Source organism: Nannobrachium achirus, assembly GCF_963921795.1.
Source record: "Nannobrachium achirus genome assembly, chromosome: 5".
Classification (NCBI taxonomy): Eukaryota; Metazoa; Chordata; class Actinopteri; order Myctophiformes; family Myctophidae; genus Nannobrachium; species Nannobrachium achirus.
Window position 1 is genome coordinate 16,990,399 of NC_137814.1, and position 17,995 is coordinate 17,008,393.

The 17,995-nt window shown below is 42.5% G+C and overlaps 1 protein-coding gene across 1 annotated transcript in view; it reads right to left on the minus strand.

Annotated features, from left to right (window-relative positions):
• Positions 1 to 8,005: 8,005 nt before the first annotated feature.
• Positions 8,006 to 17,995, minus strand: part of LOC308286155 (catenin delta-2-like) — a gene marked incomplete at both ends in the record, with an annotated part of 218,736 nt that continues 208,746 nt past the window's right edge. The window contains 2 exon segments of the mRNA XM_080727111.1: positions 8,006 to 8,299; positions 14,735 to 14,811. Of these exon segments, the coding sequence (XP_080583237.1) occupies positions 8,006 to 8,299; positions 14,735 to 14,811 (371 nt within the window).

The following is a 17,995-nucleotide window of genomic DNA, read 5'->3' on the forward strand; positions in this document are numbered from 1 at the left end:
CTAGCGGGGCTTTTGGACTCTTGTCTTGTTAATATTTCAGTAGTGAAAACTCCCAATTGTACAATATGATTGCCAGAAACAGGAAATCAGACCTTGTAACACCTCGCCAGGGGTTGTCTACAAGAGTCTGAGCATACAGGAACAACTCTAACTGTGTACTAAAATGTTTTGTTTTCATTAAGGCCTCAAGGAACTGTTCTGTGTTTCTACTTCTGAGATATCTGTCTCTGGGCAGGAAATGGAGTGGACTAATAAGACCACTGTTTCCCAAACACTGGGTCAGGACCCATTTTTATGGGTCCCTTAATTTTTTGTGTCCTACATCCTACAATATGATGATTTCTTCAGTAATTTCATGTAGAAATAAAAGAAAAATCGAAGAGATTCCATAAATTAGAAAACAAATCCAGCCAATCTACAAGCTCACAACGCAGCGCTAAGCGACGCGCTGAGAGCTTGTCGATCTGCTGTTTTCACTAGTTTGGGTCCCGGGCAAACGCCTAATTTCTCTTTTGGGTCTCGAACTGAATACACTGGAATGGACTGGACTGCCAAGACCAGAAGAGATTTTGAGTGAACTCTCATTGTTGACAAAAAATGTATAATGTAATGACATTGGTTGTTTAAAGACACCCTAAATCGACTTTATATTTGACATCATATGAAGCAAACATTAAAAGTAACATATACAGAGGAAATACTAGCTACAAGTCTGAAAGAGGTGTGTGTGTGTGTGTGCATGCACGTCGATATTTCTTGTGTCAGGTGGGGACGGGATATAAACCATAATTCTTAAAGTTTGTCTCTGTACCGGTAGCTCAGCAATTTGAATTGCATCACTGCAGTGGTGCATTAATTAAGGAAGTGACCATGTTGATCAGGGGCGTCACAAGGGGGGCCAAAGCTGGAGGGGCCTTAATTATTTTATAATTTAGCTATTGAAAAATAGCAGATATACAATTGTAGATCTGCTATTTTTGAAAAGTCGCGAAATGGTGTGCAAATCTTTGAATATATGTATTTTTTAAGCAGACATTTGTAACTCAAATTTTGCTTCTGGGGGGTCCCCTGGAACTAAATATTTTGAGATGGGGATCCGTGGCCATCATTTTGGGGGCTCCTTCACATGGGTTGCTAACTGAAGGCTAACACACGAAAGAAGAACGCTTCTACAGTAGGCTCACTAACTAAGAGACATCTGCTGAGAGTGTTGAAGTCCCAGGCCTCCTATTAGTCCTATACAGTGGTGGGCAACTTTGATGATAGAGAGGGCCACTATATTTCCACACTCACTCCAGTGGGCTGCATTGCATTGTTACTGTCGAGCAAATACTGTACTTCTCATCTCCAGTAAGAGTAGCACAAATAGCAGATCTACAAGCTCAAAGCGCGTCACACTGTGACCGTTTTGAGCTTGTAGATCTGCTATTTGTGCTACTTTTGAAATGGAATCCTGAATTTTCTTTTGTTATTTCTGAATAGGAATCCTGAAACGTAACATTTTTATTAAATTTCAAATGCATTTAGTTATAGGCTACTTATGTTAACTTTCTGAACTTAAATACAAATACATTGCCATCAAAAAATACATTTTAATACTTCTATACTAGTCATTCAACTACTAATATAGACTGAAGTAATTAAAGCGGGTCATGTATGTTTGGAATTGTAATAGCTGAAATCAATAATATATCAGAATTCTGATATTAACCTACGTGCCGCAATAAGTAAAGGTGGGGGCCGTATGTGGCCGCCGGGCTGCCAGTCACCCATGTATGAACTAGAGTATTTCAACTTAACTCATAGACTGCTATATGACCAGTTTGCAGAGCATAGAAATGCCATGTGACAAGTTTCTTATTTTTAACTCTGGATGGTGCTGTTCACTAGCTTATGGGTCACCAATTACTTCCGGGTAACCGGCAGGTCACCTAGATACGTTAATGATCACCAGACCAGACCAAAACCAGCATTTCAACAAAGGAAAACCGCTTATAATGGGATTGAATGGGGCAAGTGAAGGAAAGTGCCACTGATATGCACTGTTTGCTAAATCACTGGTTCTCAACCTGTGGGTCAGGACCCCCAGGGGGGTCCCCGGATGATTAACTTAAAGTGCAACATAGTTTTCTCTCTCAACAGTAAACAAACCAACATAAAGTTTAAGTGTATAGAGGGTATGCACATTTCTAAAGAGTTTAAAATATGATTATTTTGGGGGTCGCGGCCTGAAAAGGTTGACATCACCAATTTTGTTCAAGGCAGAAGGAAGGTCTAAGGACACGTTGATGACGTCACTGGAACAAAAGCAGCGTTCACTTGGTTTGGTTGATTTTGAAGGCTTTATATTCTTATAATGGAAGCCTATGGGAGAGCTCTGCGGCTGCGCAAACTCAAGAAGTGAGAGAGTGAGTGAACTTTCTCCCAAATAGACATCATGCATTATATTAGCCTATTAAGCCAATTTCTGCCGCCAAAACAAAACAAAAACAATAATAATAATAATAATAATAATTTGAATAATTAGCACGGGCGCACAAGTTTGAGAATCACTGTAGTAGCCTATTGTGTGTGGTAGGCATGTGTCTATTTTTTTGTTTGGGAACCCAAATGGCCAGCAGCGGCCTTGCAAATGTCAATAGCTGATCGGACCAAAGTAAACGTGCTGGCAGGATACTTCTCCTGCACTGACAGTGAAACCCTAACGTGAACACGTCCTGACAGTTTTATGACTTGAAATTGTGTCTGTGACTTGTTGACCTGTCCTGTCTTAAGCGAGCACATGCAGTGCACAGGCACCAGCCGCAGACAAGAGGCTAAAATGGCTGCCACACTGACTGCAGCTCCTCCAAGCACCACAAGAGGGCATCGGCGACCATTATAACATCTTTACCCAAGTATGTGCACATGCATGTAGACATCTAGATCAAACACACACAGGCACGCACGCGCACACACACACACACACACATAGAATGATGGCTCATCCCAAGTGGCCTTTCAATTAAAATTTAAAAGGGCACAATAGAATATTCCATCTCTTGTATTCTGAAGCATGGGAAAGCTCTCCTCCTCAGCTGTTGAAAGAGAAACTGCATTATCCAACATTTGTATTGCGGAAGGCCCATTTTTATAGCCTATATTGTAAATAGGCCATTTCTCCTATCTTAAAACTGTTGATTAAATGTCAGCTTCCTGTAGACACTAGACAGACATTTTTAGGAAAACCTCGCATGACTTCTTCATTCAGCCGACCCAATGCTTAACATAACCGACTGTAGGATGGTCATTATACATCTGGGGGAAAAAAGACACAGAAAATGGCTACAGAACAAACAACTCCCGAAACCAAAGGCTCATCGATGGTCCATTTATATTTTTTTGGAGCAAGTTGCAATCTGTTCGAGGCAATAGAAAGATTCACAATTGTTCTTTTTTAAAACACGTTTCTCTTGTCTAGCAACAAAAAGGTTACCGACGTTAATATCTCCATACAGCTCTTACAGTATGTAATGTCAAGGTTTTTATTCTGCCTACGGTTCACAAAGGACGTTAACGTTTTTTCCAGATGCTTATTTCAAAACGAGTAGGATATGTTTCTGTTTCTCATCCAGTGTTTTTAGTGGGAGGGGATAGAGAGAAGAAGAATTGCATCATAGTTCATAGATCTTTCAAGCATCGGAAGGTGACCTCTAGGACTTCTAAACATCTGTAGGTAGGGAGGACCAGGGTCCGCTGCCTGCTGTCACCGACGTTTTCACAACTCAAAAGTCTTTCAAAGTTCACTGGCGTGCCGCTGGGTTTCAGATCGACAGCGGGGGGACCACATTCTCATGCATACACCGGTGCACTTTGATGCTGAATTTCATACAAAGACCCAAATAGGCTCTGTATGCACAGCAGCCACATTGGAAAGAGATTGGGCCTCTTCCGTCACATCCTTCAGGTGTTACCAATGATTCTAACGAAGGCTCTGTGCCGTTTGGTGTAGCACAGTGCTTCATAGGTCTTGATTTAACGGACCACCATAACTCAGAGGGCCCTTTTCCACCGGCAAAGAACCGGTTCTGGTTCTTTCTCCCGCCTATGGGATGAACCAGAGGTGAGCTTTTCCACCGAGAATCGGAGTTGGTTCCGAACCGTAAAAGTTGGTTCCGAACGGGAACCACAAAATCCTTGGTTCCTCTGGTTCAATCTGGTGGAAACGCAAGCCGGTTCGCAAGAACGAACCAAGGTTCCAAGAAAGTTGAACCGGCACTGGTTCTGGAACCGGTTATTTGCCGGTGGGGGCCTTTTCCACCAAAAGAACCTTGGTTTCAGAACCAGTGCCGTTCAACTTTCTTGGAACTTTGGTTCGTTCTTGCGAACCGGCTTGCGTTTCCACCAGATTGAACCAGAGCCATTGTCCCCCAGTTCAGATGGTGGTTCACTTGGAAAAAAACATGGATTTTGTGGTTCCGGTTCCGAACCAACTTTTACGGTTCGGAACCAACTCCGGTTCTCGGTGGAAAAGCACACCTCTGGTTCATCCCATAGGTGGGAGTGGAAAAGGCCCCTGAGAGACCCACTGGCGTAGCAGAGTGTTTCCAGTGAGCCAAAATGCACACTATCAGTACCCTTAATCAGTATCATTGGTAACACCTGTGAAGGAACATGACCCAATATGGCTGCTGTGCATAGAGCCTATTGATCAGAATGGGGAAGGGGAGGAGGGGAGGTTATATAATAAGAAACTCTAATATGCCTATCATGCATGGGGGAACAACAACAACACAGTTTTAAGGAGATCACCCCCAAAGTGTGTGCGTGTGTGATTATGGGCTTGGGGCGGGGCATCATTTTGTCAGGCTGGTGATCAATGGGTGAATGAGCATTCTGTAAACACTTCCAGATACACGTATTGGGCAAATCCTAATGTTGTAGCACCTGTTTTTAATTCCCCTCCCATACAGTAATGTTCAGTGACATCTTGGACGGCCGGGCCCTGGTCGTCCCCACGCTACGTAGCAACAACATTAACTACGCACAGTCAACATTTTTCAGTGTGAAGACCAGAAAATAAGATGTGAACAAAATTCCCTACATGTTCGTTGTCTTTTTTTCTTCTTTTTTTTAAAACAATTTCCATAATGTTGCCGCTATAGTAGGTGACATCCACATCTGCACATAAAAAGTATATATTTATATTTATATAATATATATCCATACTCTATTAACAGCTTTGTCTACCATGAACTTAGAATTGCCACCCATCTCCGGGGAAAAGAATGTTTAGTTATTTTTTTTTAGTTTTTTTTTAAACTTTTTTTTTTTTACTTCGAACATTGATTATTTTACAACACAGAAATCATCTAATTTTATACAACTTTGGAGGAAGTGAGGCTCCGCCCGTTCACAGTCAACTCCTCCATCCACGTTTGTTCAAGTCCTTGGTGCAGTTAGACAGTTTAAGAGGTTTTATCCCAGTAAAACACAGTTTGTTTAAAAAAATAAAACAAAACAACAACAACAACAAAACAACAACGCATTTACAAACTGGCATCATTTCAGAACCCCATGACGTTCCGTTGGAATGGAAGCCTCATGTATAACTCCCAGCCCCACACCTTTACTTTGACCTCTCTTCAGCAGAAGACGGGGAAAGTTCACCCGACGTTTGGCACGGTTTTTAAAAACAGACAATTAACACAGTTTTGTACTCAGAGAGAGGGCTCGTCGAACACAATGGGTTTCGGCGTGTAAATATGGAAAATGTCGCCGCCAACAAACTAAAGCTATAGTGTCGAGAAAATGTGCGGGGAAATGAGCTTGTGAGATGTATAAAAAGGCGCTATTGGGCAACTCTTAAAGGGCCAGTTTCTCCCCCCAAAAACCGTATAAACCTCTCAGACCATTTTGGCAGGTATGTGTTCTGCTGTCGATCTGTGCTGCAAAGTAAGGAGTAATAAGTCTATCTGTAGGGCAGTGGAGAAGCACTGTGACTTCATGTTCAATACGTGTCCCCATTTCAAATCATTTTAGCAACCTATACTAAAACCATCCTGTGTCAACAGAAAAAGCTATGACTATGAGATTTTGCATGGTGGTGGTTTGTGCGCGGATATCATGTGTGTGCGAGTGTGTGCGTGTGTGCGTGTGTGTGTGTGTGTGTGTGTGTGTGTGTGTGTGTGCGTGTGCATGTGGGGTGGGGGTAAGTGGGTAAGTGAAACTGACCCACGGCGGCCTCACACAGAAAGTAGTGCAATGTATAGTACACAACGCCTCTCAATAATGTACATCAAATACTATACAACCAGAGAGTTGAGAATTAAAAAAGTCGAAATAAAATAAAATAAAAAAACTCTTACAAATGGCCCAAGTCTGGAAGTGTTCCTGTGCCCTTCAAGCAGAAGGACCATGACACAGAGGCCCCGGAGAGAAATCAAAAGTTTTGTGTGACAGACAACTATATCCTAATAGCTGTATGTTGTGCTTCACATTACTAAAAAACCCCATGTTTACTGTATACTATGTCACAGATTTTACAGTTTCATTCTGCTTCGCGTCGCCTTTTAGCCCGGATAAGTCACAGGCCACTGCACTCCACTCGCACCACTCCATACCGTCCGACCGAGAACACCTTCACTGCAACCTTGCATAATTAGCCTGCCTTCAGTCCATCCATCCCTCAATCCCTCATAGTGTGGTTGGTGGCTTAACCCTGGTTTTTGACATTATCAAAACGAAGCGGATAAAAGCGTCAAACTTTTTTTGAGGCTTCTTTAGGACCTAACGATGTATTTTAGCTTTGGGTACCAAACTTTATTTTGAAAATTACCCATAGAATTATCCATATCAAGTTGGGCTCCCACCGACTTTCTATAAAGGAGGAAAATACCCAGAAAAACATCTGCTTTAAATAGGATGTGAGGGGTCTAACTAGGGGTTTGTCATGATTCTGAATCCATTGCAAGCATTTGTTTTGCACAAAAGATTTTCCTTGGGCTAGAAATGGCCCCACAAAAACACCCAACAAACTGTGAAAAGTGATGCCTCATCACTAAACCATCGTTTTGTGGGGCCACTTCTAGCCCAAGGAGAGTTTTTTGTGAAAAACAAATGCTTGCAATGGATTCAGAATCATGACAAACCCCCTAGTTAGACCCCTCACATCCTACTTAAAGCTGATTTCTTTCTGGGTATTTTCCTCCTTTATAGAAAGTCGATGGGAGCCCAACTTGATATGGATAATTCTATGGGTAATTTTCAAAATAAAGTTTGGTACCCAAGGCTAAAATCTATCATTAGGTCCTAAAGAAGCCTCAAAAAAAGTTTGGCGCTTTTATCCGCTTCGTTTCAATAATTTTGTGTTAAGCCAACCCACTATCATCCTTCTCCATTCATCCTTCTCATCTCTCTCATCTCTCTCATCTCTCTCTCTCTCTCTCTCTCTCTCTCTCTCTCTCTTTCTCTCTCTCTCTCTCCGTCTGTAATCCCTACATCAGTCTTGCTTCTTCCTCACTAAGTCCTTCCACATTCCAACACACGTTCAACGCGTCCTTTCTAAATAAAAGTCCTGTGGTGGTGGTGTTGGTGTTGGTGTTGGTGTTGGGGGGAGGGTTGTTCCACCCGTCTATCAGCCTCCCACCAGCACACAGCACCCCCCCCAAAACCACACCCACCCACACACCCACCCACTTTCCCCCGCGATAGCAAACGTAAACACTCGCGTTCCAGCCGAAGAAAAAATGTGTCCGCTGTTTGGGTTTTTTGATGGTGGTTTTTAACATGCACATGCATGGCCGCTCCTCTCCGGTCCTATACCCCCATCCCCCCAACTCCCATCGCCCATCCCCAATCCTCTTCCCTCAAGAGGAGTCTCCGGAGGAGAGAGTGTTGCATCTTTTTTCCTGTTTTTGCCTCCAGTAGGAGCGCTCCTCGCGGGTCCTGGTAGGGGGATTTGGAGGAGGGGTACACAAACACACACACACACACCCACACACACACACACTCTAGTTCCTCCCCATCAGACCCAGGAGTCGGGCGAGGCCGGGTAGTGGCTGGTCTCGTAGTTGAGCTCGCTGTAGGGCCGCGCCGCAGAGTAGAAGTCCACGTAGTTGCCGGTGGACTTGAGGCCCTGCAGGTGCATGAGGTCTCCTCCTCCTCCGCCCACCTGCGGCGGTCCGCGCCCGCCCACCACGCCGTGCACCTGGTCCTCGTAGAACGCCTGCTCGTCGTAGTTCCCGCCGCCGCCACCGGGCCCCGGGGGCGGGTTCTGGAAGGGCGGGTAGGGCTCCGAGGGCATGCCCTGGGAGGACACCTGTAAATAGTAAGTAAGTAAGTAAGTAAGTAAGTAAGTACATTTTATTTGTATAGCACTTTTCACAGAGATAACTCACACAGTGCTTGACATACAACAGAAAAAGCAGAAACAAAAATAAAAACTGTCAAATGATAAGAAACAGAACAAAAACACGTAAATGTACAATGCATCTTTGAAACAAAATAAAACAGCAGTTACATTTCACACCCGGAGGAGAAGCTCAATAACTTTCCCCAAAAAGCATGCTGAATCAGTAGTGTTTTTAGCTGGTTCTTAAAAATGTCCACAGACTCTGCGACTCTGAGGCCAGCGGAAGGGCATTCCAGAGTCTGGGTGCTACAGACTGAAAGGCTCTATCACCTCTGGTCATTAGCCTGGTTCGAGGAATGACCAGTAGACCCTGGTCAGCTGACCTTAGGGTCCAGCTGGGCGCATATCGTCGTTGTCTGGTGAAAACCTTGTATGTCCAAAACCGTTCGTTTTGCATTTTTAATTTAAAAAATGATATAAACTAGTGAAAACAGACAATCTACAAGCACACAACGCCTCGCACTAGTTGGACTCCCAATGCCCCACACAGGCACACACGCAGTCGCACATGCACACACACACACACACACACACACACACACACACACACACACACACACACACACACACACACACACACACACACACACACACACACACACACACACACACACACACACACACCCCTCATATAATAAGCTTCCAAAGCGGATACACCGCAAATAAAGATGCGATAATTCATTAGGTTTTTCATTTATTTATTAGCTCAAGGCTGCTTGTTTTGATCGTTCAGGGAGCATTCATAATGTAATGCATGAAGATTGGAGCCTCTGTAGCCGCACCCAGTCGGCATTCACAGCATGTCGCCGAACTTAACTCGTGTTCAGTGAGTTGCCATCAGCGGTGGAAAATAAATGAAGCGTCAGCGTTAGTTTATGCAGGACACGGGAGTCAAGTCGCTGCTCAGCCGTAGTCAGATGACAGTCAGCTCTACCACATTAACATATCTGCTGGTCATTATGTCACATGACTGCCATACTCCAATCAAAGCTCAATCAGTAGGGATGCTCCTTTAAATACGGCTTGCTTTCTCAACCAATGCTTGGTTTCCGAAGCTTCGGAATCATTTGCTGCTTGCTGCCTCCTCCACCCCAGCCTCCACCTTTGCACGATCAGTCTGGCTAAGCTCAAATACTTGTGATTTTGACTAAGTTCATGTCAATGTTGTTAAGCGCAATACTGTGATTTTTACTATGTTACATGTCAAGGTTAAGCTCAAATACAGTGATTTTGACTAAGTTACATGTTAATGTACTGCTATTATTCTGCTATTGTATCCCTATTGCTTTGCATTCCCTGATTTTGCTTAGCATTCTCAGAAAAGCTTGCACAAAATCTCAGGGAGCATCTCCTATCGCGGAGCCCTTTTAACGCCAAGATTAACTGTATTCCATTTATGCTATAAATGGTTAAATCTGCTTGTATATTCCATTTTGCAATAAATGGTTAAATGACTCGACGAGAATGTTCCTGACTAAACTACATTTACTCAAGTATTGCGCTTTAAAGGTCTTTACATTTTTTTTCCTGAAAAAACTGACCTTTCAACATTCAGTGTTTTTTGAAGCGGTGGAAACCGCTTCCAATGAATGGCTTTGTGTGTATCACGCCCATATATGGTCATTTCAGTCCAGAATGAACAGGCTTTTTCAAAAACAGAATGTCCGTTTAATTACCATATATGGTGATCTCAGTCCAGAATGAACAGGGTTTTTCAAAAACAGAATGTCCGTTACCTTATGTCCATATATGGTCACTCCAGGCCAGAATGAACAGGTTTTTCCTGTCCCGTACGTGTAAAATATCAGTCCAGAATGAATAGGCTTTTTCAAAAAGCAAAATGTGTGTCCCATGTCCATATATGGTCATTTCAGTTCAGAATGAATAGGCTTTATATGTCCTGTACATCTAGAATATGTGTGTGGTGTCCCTCCCGGTCAGATGAATGGATACTTTGAGGATTGGTCAAGCTTCACATGATAATTTGGCCTTCAGGGTTTATCTGTCTTATTTAAACACTTTATATTTATTTATGTATTTATTTAATTACAAATTCTTATTTTAATGTATGTGTTTTAATCTATTTTATTTTTTAAACCTATTATACCAACTGTCATACCAGCTCTCCAAATACATTCAGAATAGAAGTTTTATCTGTCCACCGCTTCAATTCGAACCGAGGTTTGATTTTTTCTGTAATCTGTAGTTTTTTGAATAATTAGGCTCAGAAAGGTGAGTTCATTTGTCTCTGGACGTACGCATCATCATCCAGGGGAGGGTGCGGTTGTAGGGGAGAATGTATCAACTTTGCTGTTACTTTACATTGTGTTTGCATCGGTCCAATGCACCCTTTACCATTTAGCACTTTGGTTGTTGAGTTCACCCTCCCCTACAACCACACCCTCCCCTGGATGATGATGCGTACGTCCAGAGGAAAATTAACTCACTTTTCTGAGCCAAGTAATTAACCCATTTGGGCCTGAACACATTATGACGCAATATTTTATGCTTTAAATATAAAAAAAATAGCAGATATACAAGCTCACAGCACGGCACCGAGTGCCGCGCTGCGAGCTTGTAGATCTGCTATTTTTGAAAAATCGTGAAAATTAGATTTTTGACCCGATTACATAAGTGTCTTTTGAATCCTTCTAAGATTTTTTGAAAAACCGATGTTTGTATGTCAACAATCTGGCCAGCCATCGTCAAAGAAAAGGTCCTTTTCACTTAACTGGAGCTCAGTTCGTCTGTCCTTGAGAGACTACTATGTCAGTGGTGCTCAAACCTTTTCATGTGAAGGACCCCCAAAATGATATTTATTTGGCCACGGACCCCCATCTCAAAATATGTAGTTCCAGGGACCACCCAGAAGCAAAATTTGAGTTACAAACGTTCGCTTTGAAAAATACATATATTCAAAGATTTGCACACATTTTCATGACTTTTTCAAAAATAGCAGATCTACAAGCTCGCAGCGCGGCACTCGGTGCCGCGCTGTGAGCTTGTATATCTGCTATTTTTTTATCTGCTATTTTTAAGTAATTCAAAAAACTACAGTTTGCAGAAAAACCACTGAATGTTCAGGGTTTTTTGGTGTACTTGAGGAAACATGAAAAAACCCTCAAAATAAAAATATTTTTTTTTGATTTGATGTCATAAGACCTCTAATGATTATTATTTTAACCTGGTCAGCCCTATATATTCACTATATGCTATTTGAAAATAGCAGATCTGCAAGCTTGTATATCGTCCTTTTTACAATACAATACATTTTATTTGAAAACTTGAAAATGAAATGGACATTCTGCGTAATGAGTATATTTCATTTTTGTACTTTTACTTTAAGTAAAGTTTGAAAATCGAACTTCCACATTGTTGTATTGATCCTTTTACTAAAGTAAAAAAATGTGAGTCCACCACTGATTGCTGTTGAGTAAATCTCTGTACCCATGCTCGCTTTTAGATCTAAAAGTCACTGGACAAGCAACACGTGCACATGCGCACATTAGATACACCTGTCCTGTATGAACAGTGAGCAAGGAAAATTATTGAATGCTTTAACCAGTGAAAAATAGCAGATATACAAGCTCACAGCGCGGCGCGAGCTTGTAGATCTGCTATTTTTGAAAAAGTCGTGAAAATGTGTGCAAATCTTTGAATATATGTATTTCCAAAGTGAACGTTTGTAACTAAAATTTTGCTTCTGGGTGGTCCCTGGAACTAGATATTTTGAGATGGGGGTCCGTGGCCAAATTCATATCATTTTGGGGGTCCTTCACATGAAAAGGTTTGAGAACCACTGACATAGTAGTCTCTCAAGAACAGACTAACTGAGCTCCAGTTAAGTGAAAAGGACCTTTTCTTTGACGATGGCTGGCCAGATTGCTGACATAGAAACATAGGTTTTTCAAAAGATCTTAGAAGGATTCAAAAGACACTTATGGGGCTGTTAAGTATGACATCATTTTGTAGGCAGAGGAGAATTTCTGCCCCTAGTTTCCGTGAATCTTTTTACTATTTTTACTATTTACACATTTTTCTTCTCTTTGTTGTTGAAAGGAACTATTAGAATTATACTTTAGTCGTTATTTTTTAGTCGTTGTTTTTTGAAATAGCGAGGGACAGAAAATGCTCTGGGGGCAGATTCTCCTCTGCCTACAAAATGATGTCACGGCTTAAAAGCCCCATAGAATCAGGTAAAAATTCAAATTTTCATGATTTTTCAAAAATAGCAGATCTACAAGCTCGCAGCGCGAATGGGTTGATTACTATGCACCACACAAATGGGAAAAACTTCAGGTTGTTTTCACACAAGGTGAATTATTAAGCTGCTGTGAAGCAACATAATTTGTAGATTTTTTTCTGAGCTTCTGCAATGCCAATAAAGACACAAACCCGTATGAAGGACCACCAACTACTGTAGGCTACTGTATAATAGTTTGAAGCTAAATATTATCCAGCAATATTTCATATTTTCGTCTTGTTTATTCATGCCTGAAGCGTCTAAAAGGTGCTACTAGATTCACCCACTAGAACAAAGTGGTTCTCAACCTGGTGGGCCGGGACCCTCAGGGGGGTCCCCACATGATTTTGAGGACGTCCCCAGATTGGTTTAAAAATGGGGACTTAACAAGACGCTGGTGTCTACACCAGCGTCTTTTTTAGTCCAATCCAGTATCTTTGATTTGTGCAGGGCTGAGCATTAGATTGTATATACCAATTTATTTATTTCACAGCAGATATTCTACATATTAAATGTAACCCTTAAATCAATTAATTATTTCAATGGACTAACATCTGGACAACCCCAAAGGCCAAGTGGCCTTGCCCCTAAAATGATGAAATTCCAGGCCTGGTCATGACTCACAAGCTCGTGTTAATACTTTTCATGGGTTCAATATTTACTAGTAAGACACCTGAGGGTGGAATGCGACCTCAGGGTGACATGCAACCTCGCCCTAAAGGGCGAGGTCGCGCCAATTCTTGACTATCTGGCCAACCACAGCGTTTCTCTGACGATTCTAGTTGTTGTCATTCTGGGGGGAGTTTGTTCATGTTTTTGTGAGGGTATCAACCCTAGGAGACAGGGGGAGAACATGCAAACTCCACACAGAAAGGCCCTATCGCTCACACCCTAGGTTGGGTTGGCGATAGGGCCTTTCTGTGTGGAGTTTGCCTAAACATGGAGATGTGGTACAGAAGGACTCATATATGGGCATAAAAAGTATGTCATGTGACATCACTTCCTGTACAGACAGTCAGACAGACAGACAGCCATTGACTCCGACCTAACAATGGTTACTGTCTATGACGGTAGTTCCATATGACATATTGGACTAGACTATCTCCATATATAGTGTTATCCACATCTCCATGTTAGGACTCATATATGGGCATAAAAAGTATGTCATGTGACATCACTTCCTGTACAGACAGTCAGCCATTGACTCCGGATTAACAATGGCTACTGTCTATGACGGTAATCCCATATGACATATTGGACTAGACTATCTCCATATATAGTGTTATCCACATCTCCATGTTTAGACAGCCATTGACTCCGGCCTAACAATGGCTACTTTCTATGACGGTAGTCCCATATGACATGATGGACTGGACTATCTCCATATATAGTGTTATCCACATTTCGTGTAGCCACCCTGTACAGGAAGTGATGTCACAACTCGCTGACATCACACTGACATCACAGAGGATACGGAAGGAAGGTCACGAGGATACGGAAGGAAGGTCACTCAAGCGACACGGTTCTTCAGAGTATATGCGACCTTCGGTCGCAATAAAACCCACACACGCACTTAATCACTTTCACAATCGAACACGTTGTGTGCTGGTGGATCTGCTATTCTTTCTACTTTTGTAGAAAGGCATTAAATTACAGGAAAAGAGTGAGAGACTCGCACCCAAACTAACACACTGCTCCCAGGCTGAGGTAACCAGGCAACAGGAGAGTTATTTGGAGATTTAAATCACAGAACATTTCCCCTGAAGCAACATGTACAAAACAGGGACGCCCGGTTTTAAGTGGTTGTCTGTGGAAGTATATCAATTATACATATTTAAACAATGTAAAGTATTCACAAGAGGTTGTTCATTGGACATTTTCTTTAAAGCTTTTTTTTTTCTTTCTTTTTTTTTTTTTTGACAAAGGTATCTCCATGCTTCAAATGTTAGGACATGCAAGGTTTTTTCATCACCCGACGGCAACAATATGTACTGTATGAATCAAAGCAACAATATGTACTGTATGAATCAAAGCAACAATATGTACTGTATGAATCAAAGCAACAATATGTACTGTATGAATCAAAGCGATGCCTTTACCTGGTTGTACTTGAGGTCATCAGTAGGAGAAACGTACGCTCCTCTGTGTAACGTTGAAGACCCTCCAGAGATTTGCCCTGCAGGGGGGGGAGAGAGAGAGAGAGAGAGAGAGAGAGAGAGAGAGAGAGAGAGAGAGAGAGAGAGAGAGAGAGAGAGAGTGAGAGAGAGAGAAGCAAAATGAACATGAATCAATGTCAGAATTATTACAAGAGCCAACAGAAGCCCTGTCTTTAACCTCCAGTAAACACTTTACTCACACACACAGTCCTGTACACCAGGGGTTTTCAAAGTGGGTGACGGGGCACCCTGGGGTGCCGTGACGGGCCGGCAGTCCAGGGGTGCTGCGAGATAATTTGATAATATTTGGGATTTCATTTGGACACTTGAAAAAATATTTAGTATCATTTTAAACTTGAAGTACAAAGTTATTTTCAGTCAGTTCTAACCAAAATGGCTATTATCTCAACGTTTTCCTCACAACATAATCACTAAAATATCGTCACTGTCGGGTAGAAACCTTGTATCTCCAAGTTTCAAATGTGTACGTCTTTTGGTAAAGCAAAGCCCTGCTTCATCATACAAGACTGTCACACAAAACTATTGAAAACAGCTGATCTACAGCACAAATCGCGAGGCGTTGTGTGCTTGTAGATCTGCTGTTTTCACTAGTTAGTACATTTTATAGATGATAAATACAAAACGAACGGTTTTGGACATACAAGATTTCCACCTGACAACGACGATATGCTATAAATATAGGTGCTGGGAGTGAAAATTATAATGTAGAGGTGCCTCGGATTAAAAAAATATTCATGGGGTGCCCTGAGACAAAAAAGTTTGGGAACCCCTGCTGTACGCTACTGTACAAAGAAAGGTGCTGAGCGTAGGCAGCACATCTGGGAGTACCGCGAACAGGACACATAGTTCACAACACTGATTGTTTTGGTCCTACTACTACTAATCTTACAATAAATGCGACAAATCTCTATGAGTATGTAACCCGTGTTATCTCGAGAACCGTTCGTCCCTCCGGCTTCAAATTCGACAGGCGCGTTCCCCGCCGCAGCGGGGAGAGCAGTGCCCGGCTTCGACCCGACGCGATACGGGAAGGTTCGGAACCTCCGTATGCGGAGCCACCAACTACTGTACTGTATATAGTTTGATGCAAAATATTATCTGGCAATATTTAATATTTTCATCGTGTTTATTCATGCCTGAAGCGTCTAAAAAGTGCTACTAGATTCACCCACTAGAACAAAGTGGTTCTCAAAAAAAGTGTGAAAGTCCTATGATGTCTACTATGACATCTGATGATCTGACATCATACCCTTTTATGCCCATACATGGAGTCTCTAGAACCAGCCGTTAGTTGTGGTATGTGGCCGATGTGGCCTCCATATATGGGCATTCCCATATGAAGTCTTGTTAGATATGGGCTTAATATTGATGACACCAGGGAACTCCATATGGGCATAAAAGGGATTCTGTTAGTGTGACATCACAGTGACATCATGCCATGGTAACAGCCACATGGTAACAGCCGCATGCTGAAACAGTGCCCAAATTTGGTACTGATACGTCGTAAATCCTATGAGCCGATACTTTCACCTCAGTACACTCTAGGGCATTCACGAATAGTGATTTTTAGTATTCGAATTATTCGAATATTCAACAGGACTGGCCAAACTGTCAAATATTAAGTAAGCAAGAGGCGAACATTGTGAAAATAGCCGATCTGCTATTTTCACAATATTTATCTGCGGAACCGAGTCACATTAACACTTATGTTGCAATGATTTTCTCTTCAATGTCTCGCGTTGCCATGGTTACCATAGACTTCCATGTAATTGTGCAATTGTGTAAAAAGTGCACGCCCATGCCTAGATGATGCACCACGTGTGTAGATGCTGTTCACAGCTTTCAAACAAAAAAATCCGCTTGGAAATCCGTTCAGGCATTCATGATTTATGGGCCATTATGTTTTCTTCAGATGTAAACAAACATGGCTGCCATGTTAAACATGCAATTTCGCGATCGCGATCATGCCTAATACATTTCTGGAGGTCCAAAAAAAGAATTGAAAAAAAAAGAATTGAAAAAAAAAAAAAAAAAATGTTTTTCAAAAACGGCCCAAACTCGGGAAACTCGGGGTTGGCACAGCGTTGGTATCAATACAAACTCGGGAAACTCGGGGTTGGCACCAGATGTGTTAATAAAAAAAAGTGAATATTCGACTTCGGTGAACAACGTCGAATAGTGACTTTGATATTCGAATATTCGAATATTCGGTGAATGCCCTAGTACACACCACAACAGCTCACAGCCGGGTGAAAGAAAAGACAAATCACCGGAAGTAATGCGATTACGTTTGGACGGTGGTGCGTTCAGGGAGCCTCGAAAATAAGGTAAAATCCATGAAAAACCCTGGCAGAGGTGAAATGACTGAATGAATAACGCCTGGCGAAAAATGTGTTAAAAAGCAGCAGTTAAATAGAAGTGGAGCAGGTGACAGAGAACAGAATGGGAGCAGAGTTAGGAGAGCTGTTGGGGAGCGACGGTAGAAAAGGCTTGTCCCCCCATGGGGGAGGAGTGTCCCCCCCATGGGGGAGGTTGCCCCCCCCATGGGGGAGGAGTGTCCCCCCCAAGGGGGAGGAGTGAAAGCATTGAATTAGGCCACCTCTGGCTCTGACACAGCTGGGAGGCTCAGCAGGGAGGTCAAGCATCTGTGAATCAAGCCCTCAACAACACCTCCCTGTGGCCTCCATCTAACATAATTTTGGGGGCTTTTCTGCCTTTATTTATCGTTTACAATGTAGATAGACAGGAAACAGGGGAGAGAGACAGGGATAGACCTGCAGTAAATAACATCGAGAACGGGATTAAAGAAACGTAAAAATAGTGGTTAAGTCTCTCTGTGTGTTTTGAATCAATAAATCATGTTTGGGGCGGCATAGCTGAATGGTTAGGGAGCACGCCTGGGGAACCAGAGCCCCTGGTTGTCCCAGGTTCGATTCCAGGCCAGGGTAGCAGTGTCGATGTGTTTCCCTGAGCAAGTCTCTTAACCCCTAATTGCTCACGCGCTCCTTGTGGGCAGCGAATCAGCTGGGTTGGGCTGAAAATACTGAATTTCCCTCACGGGAGGAAATAGGTATCTATGACCCTTCCTGAAAAGTAAACAGCTTTGGACATACTGAACAGTGCAAGGTTATGATATGTGAAAGGACTGATATGTGTCTGCAAGTGGCTTAATGAACATCTCAA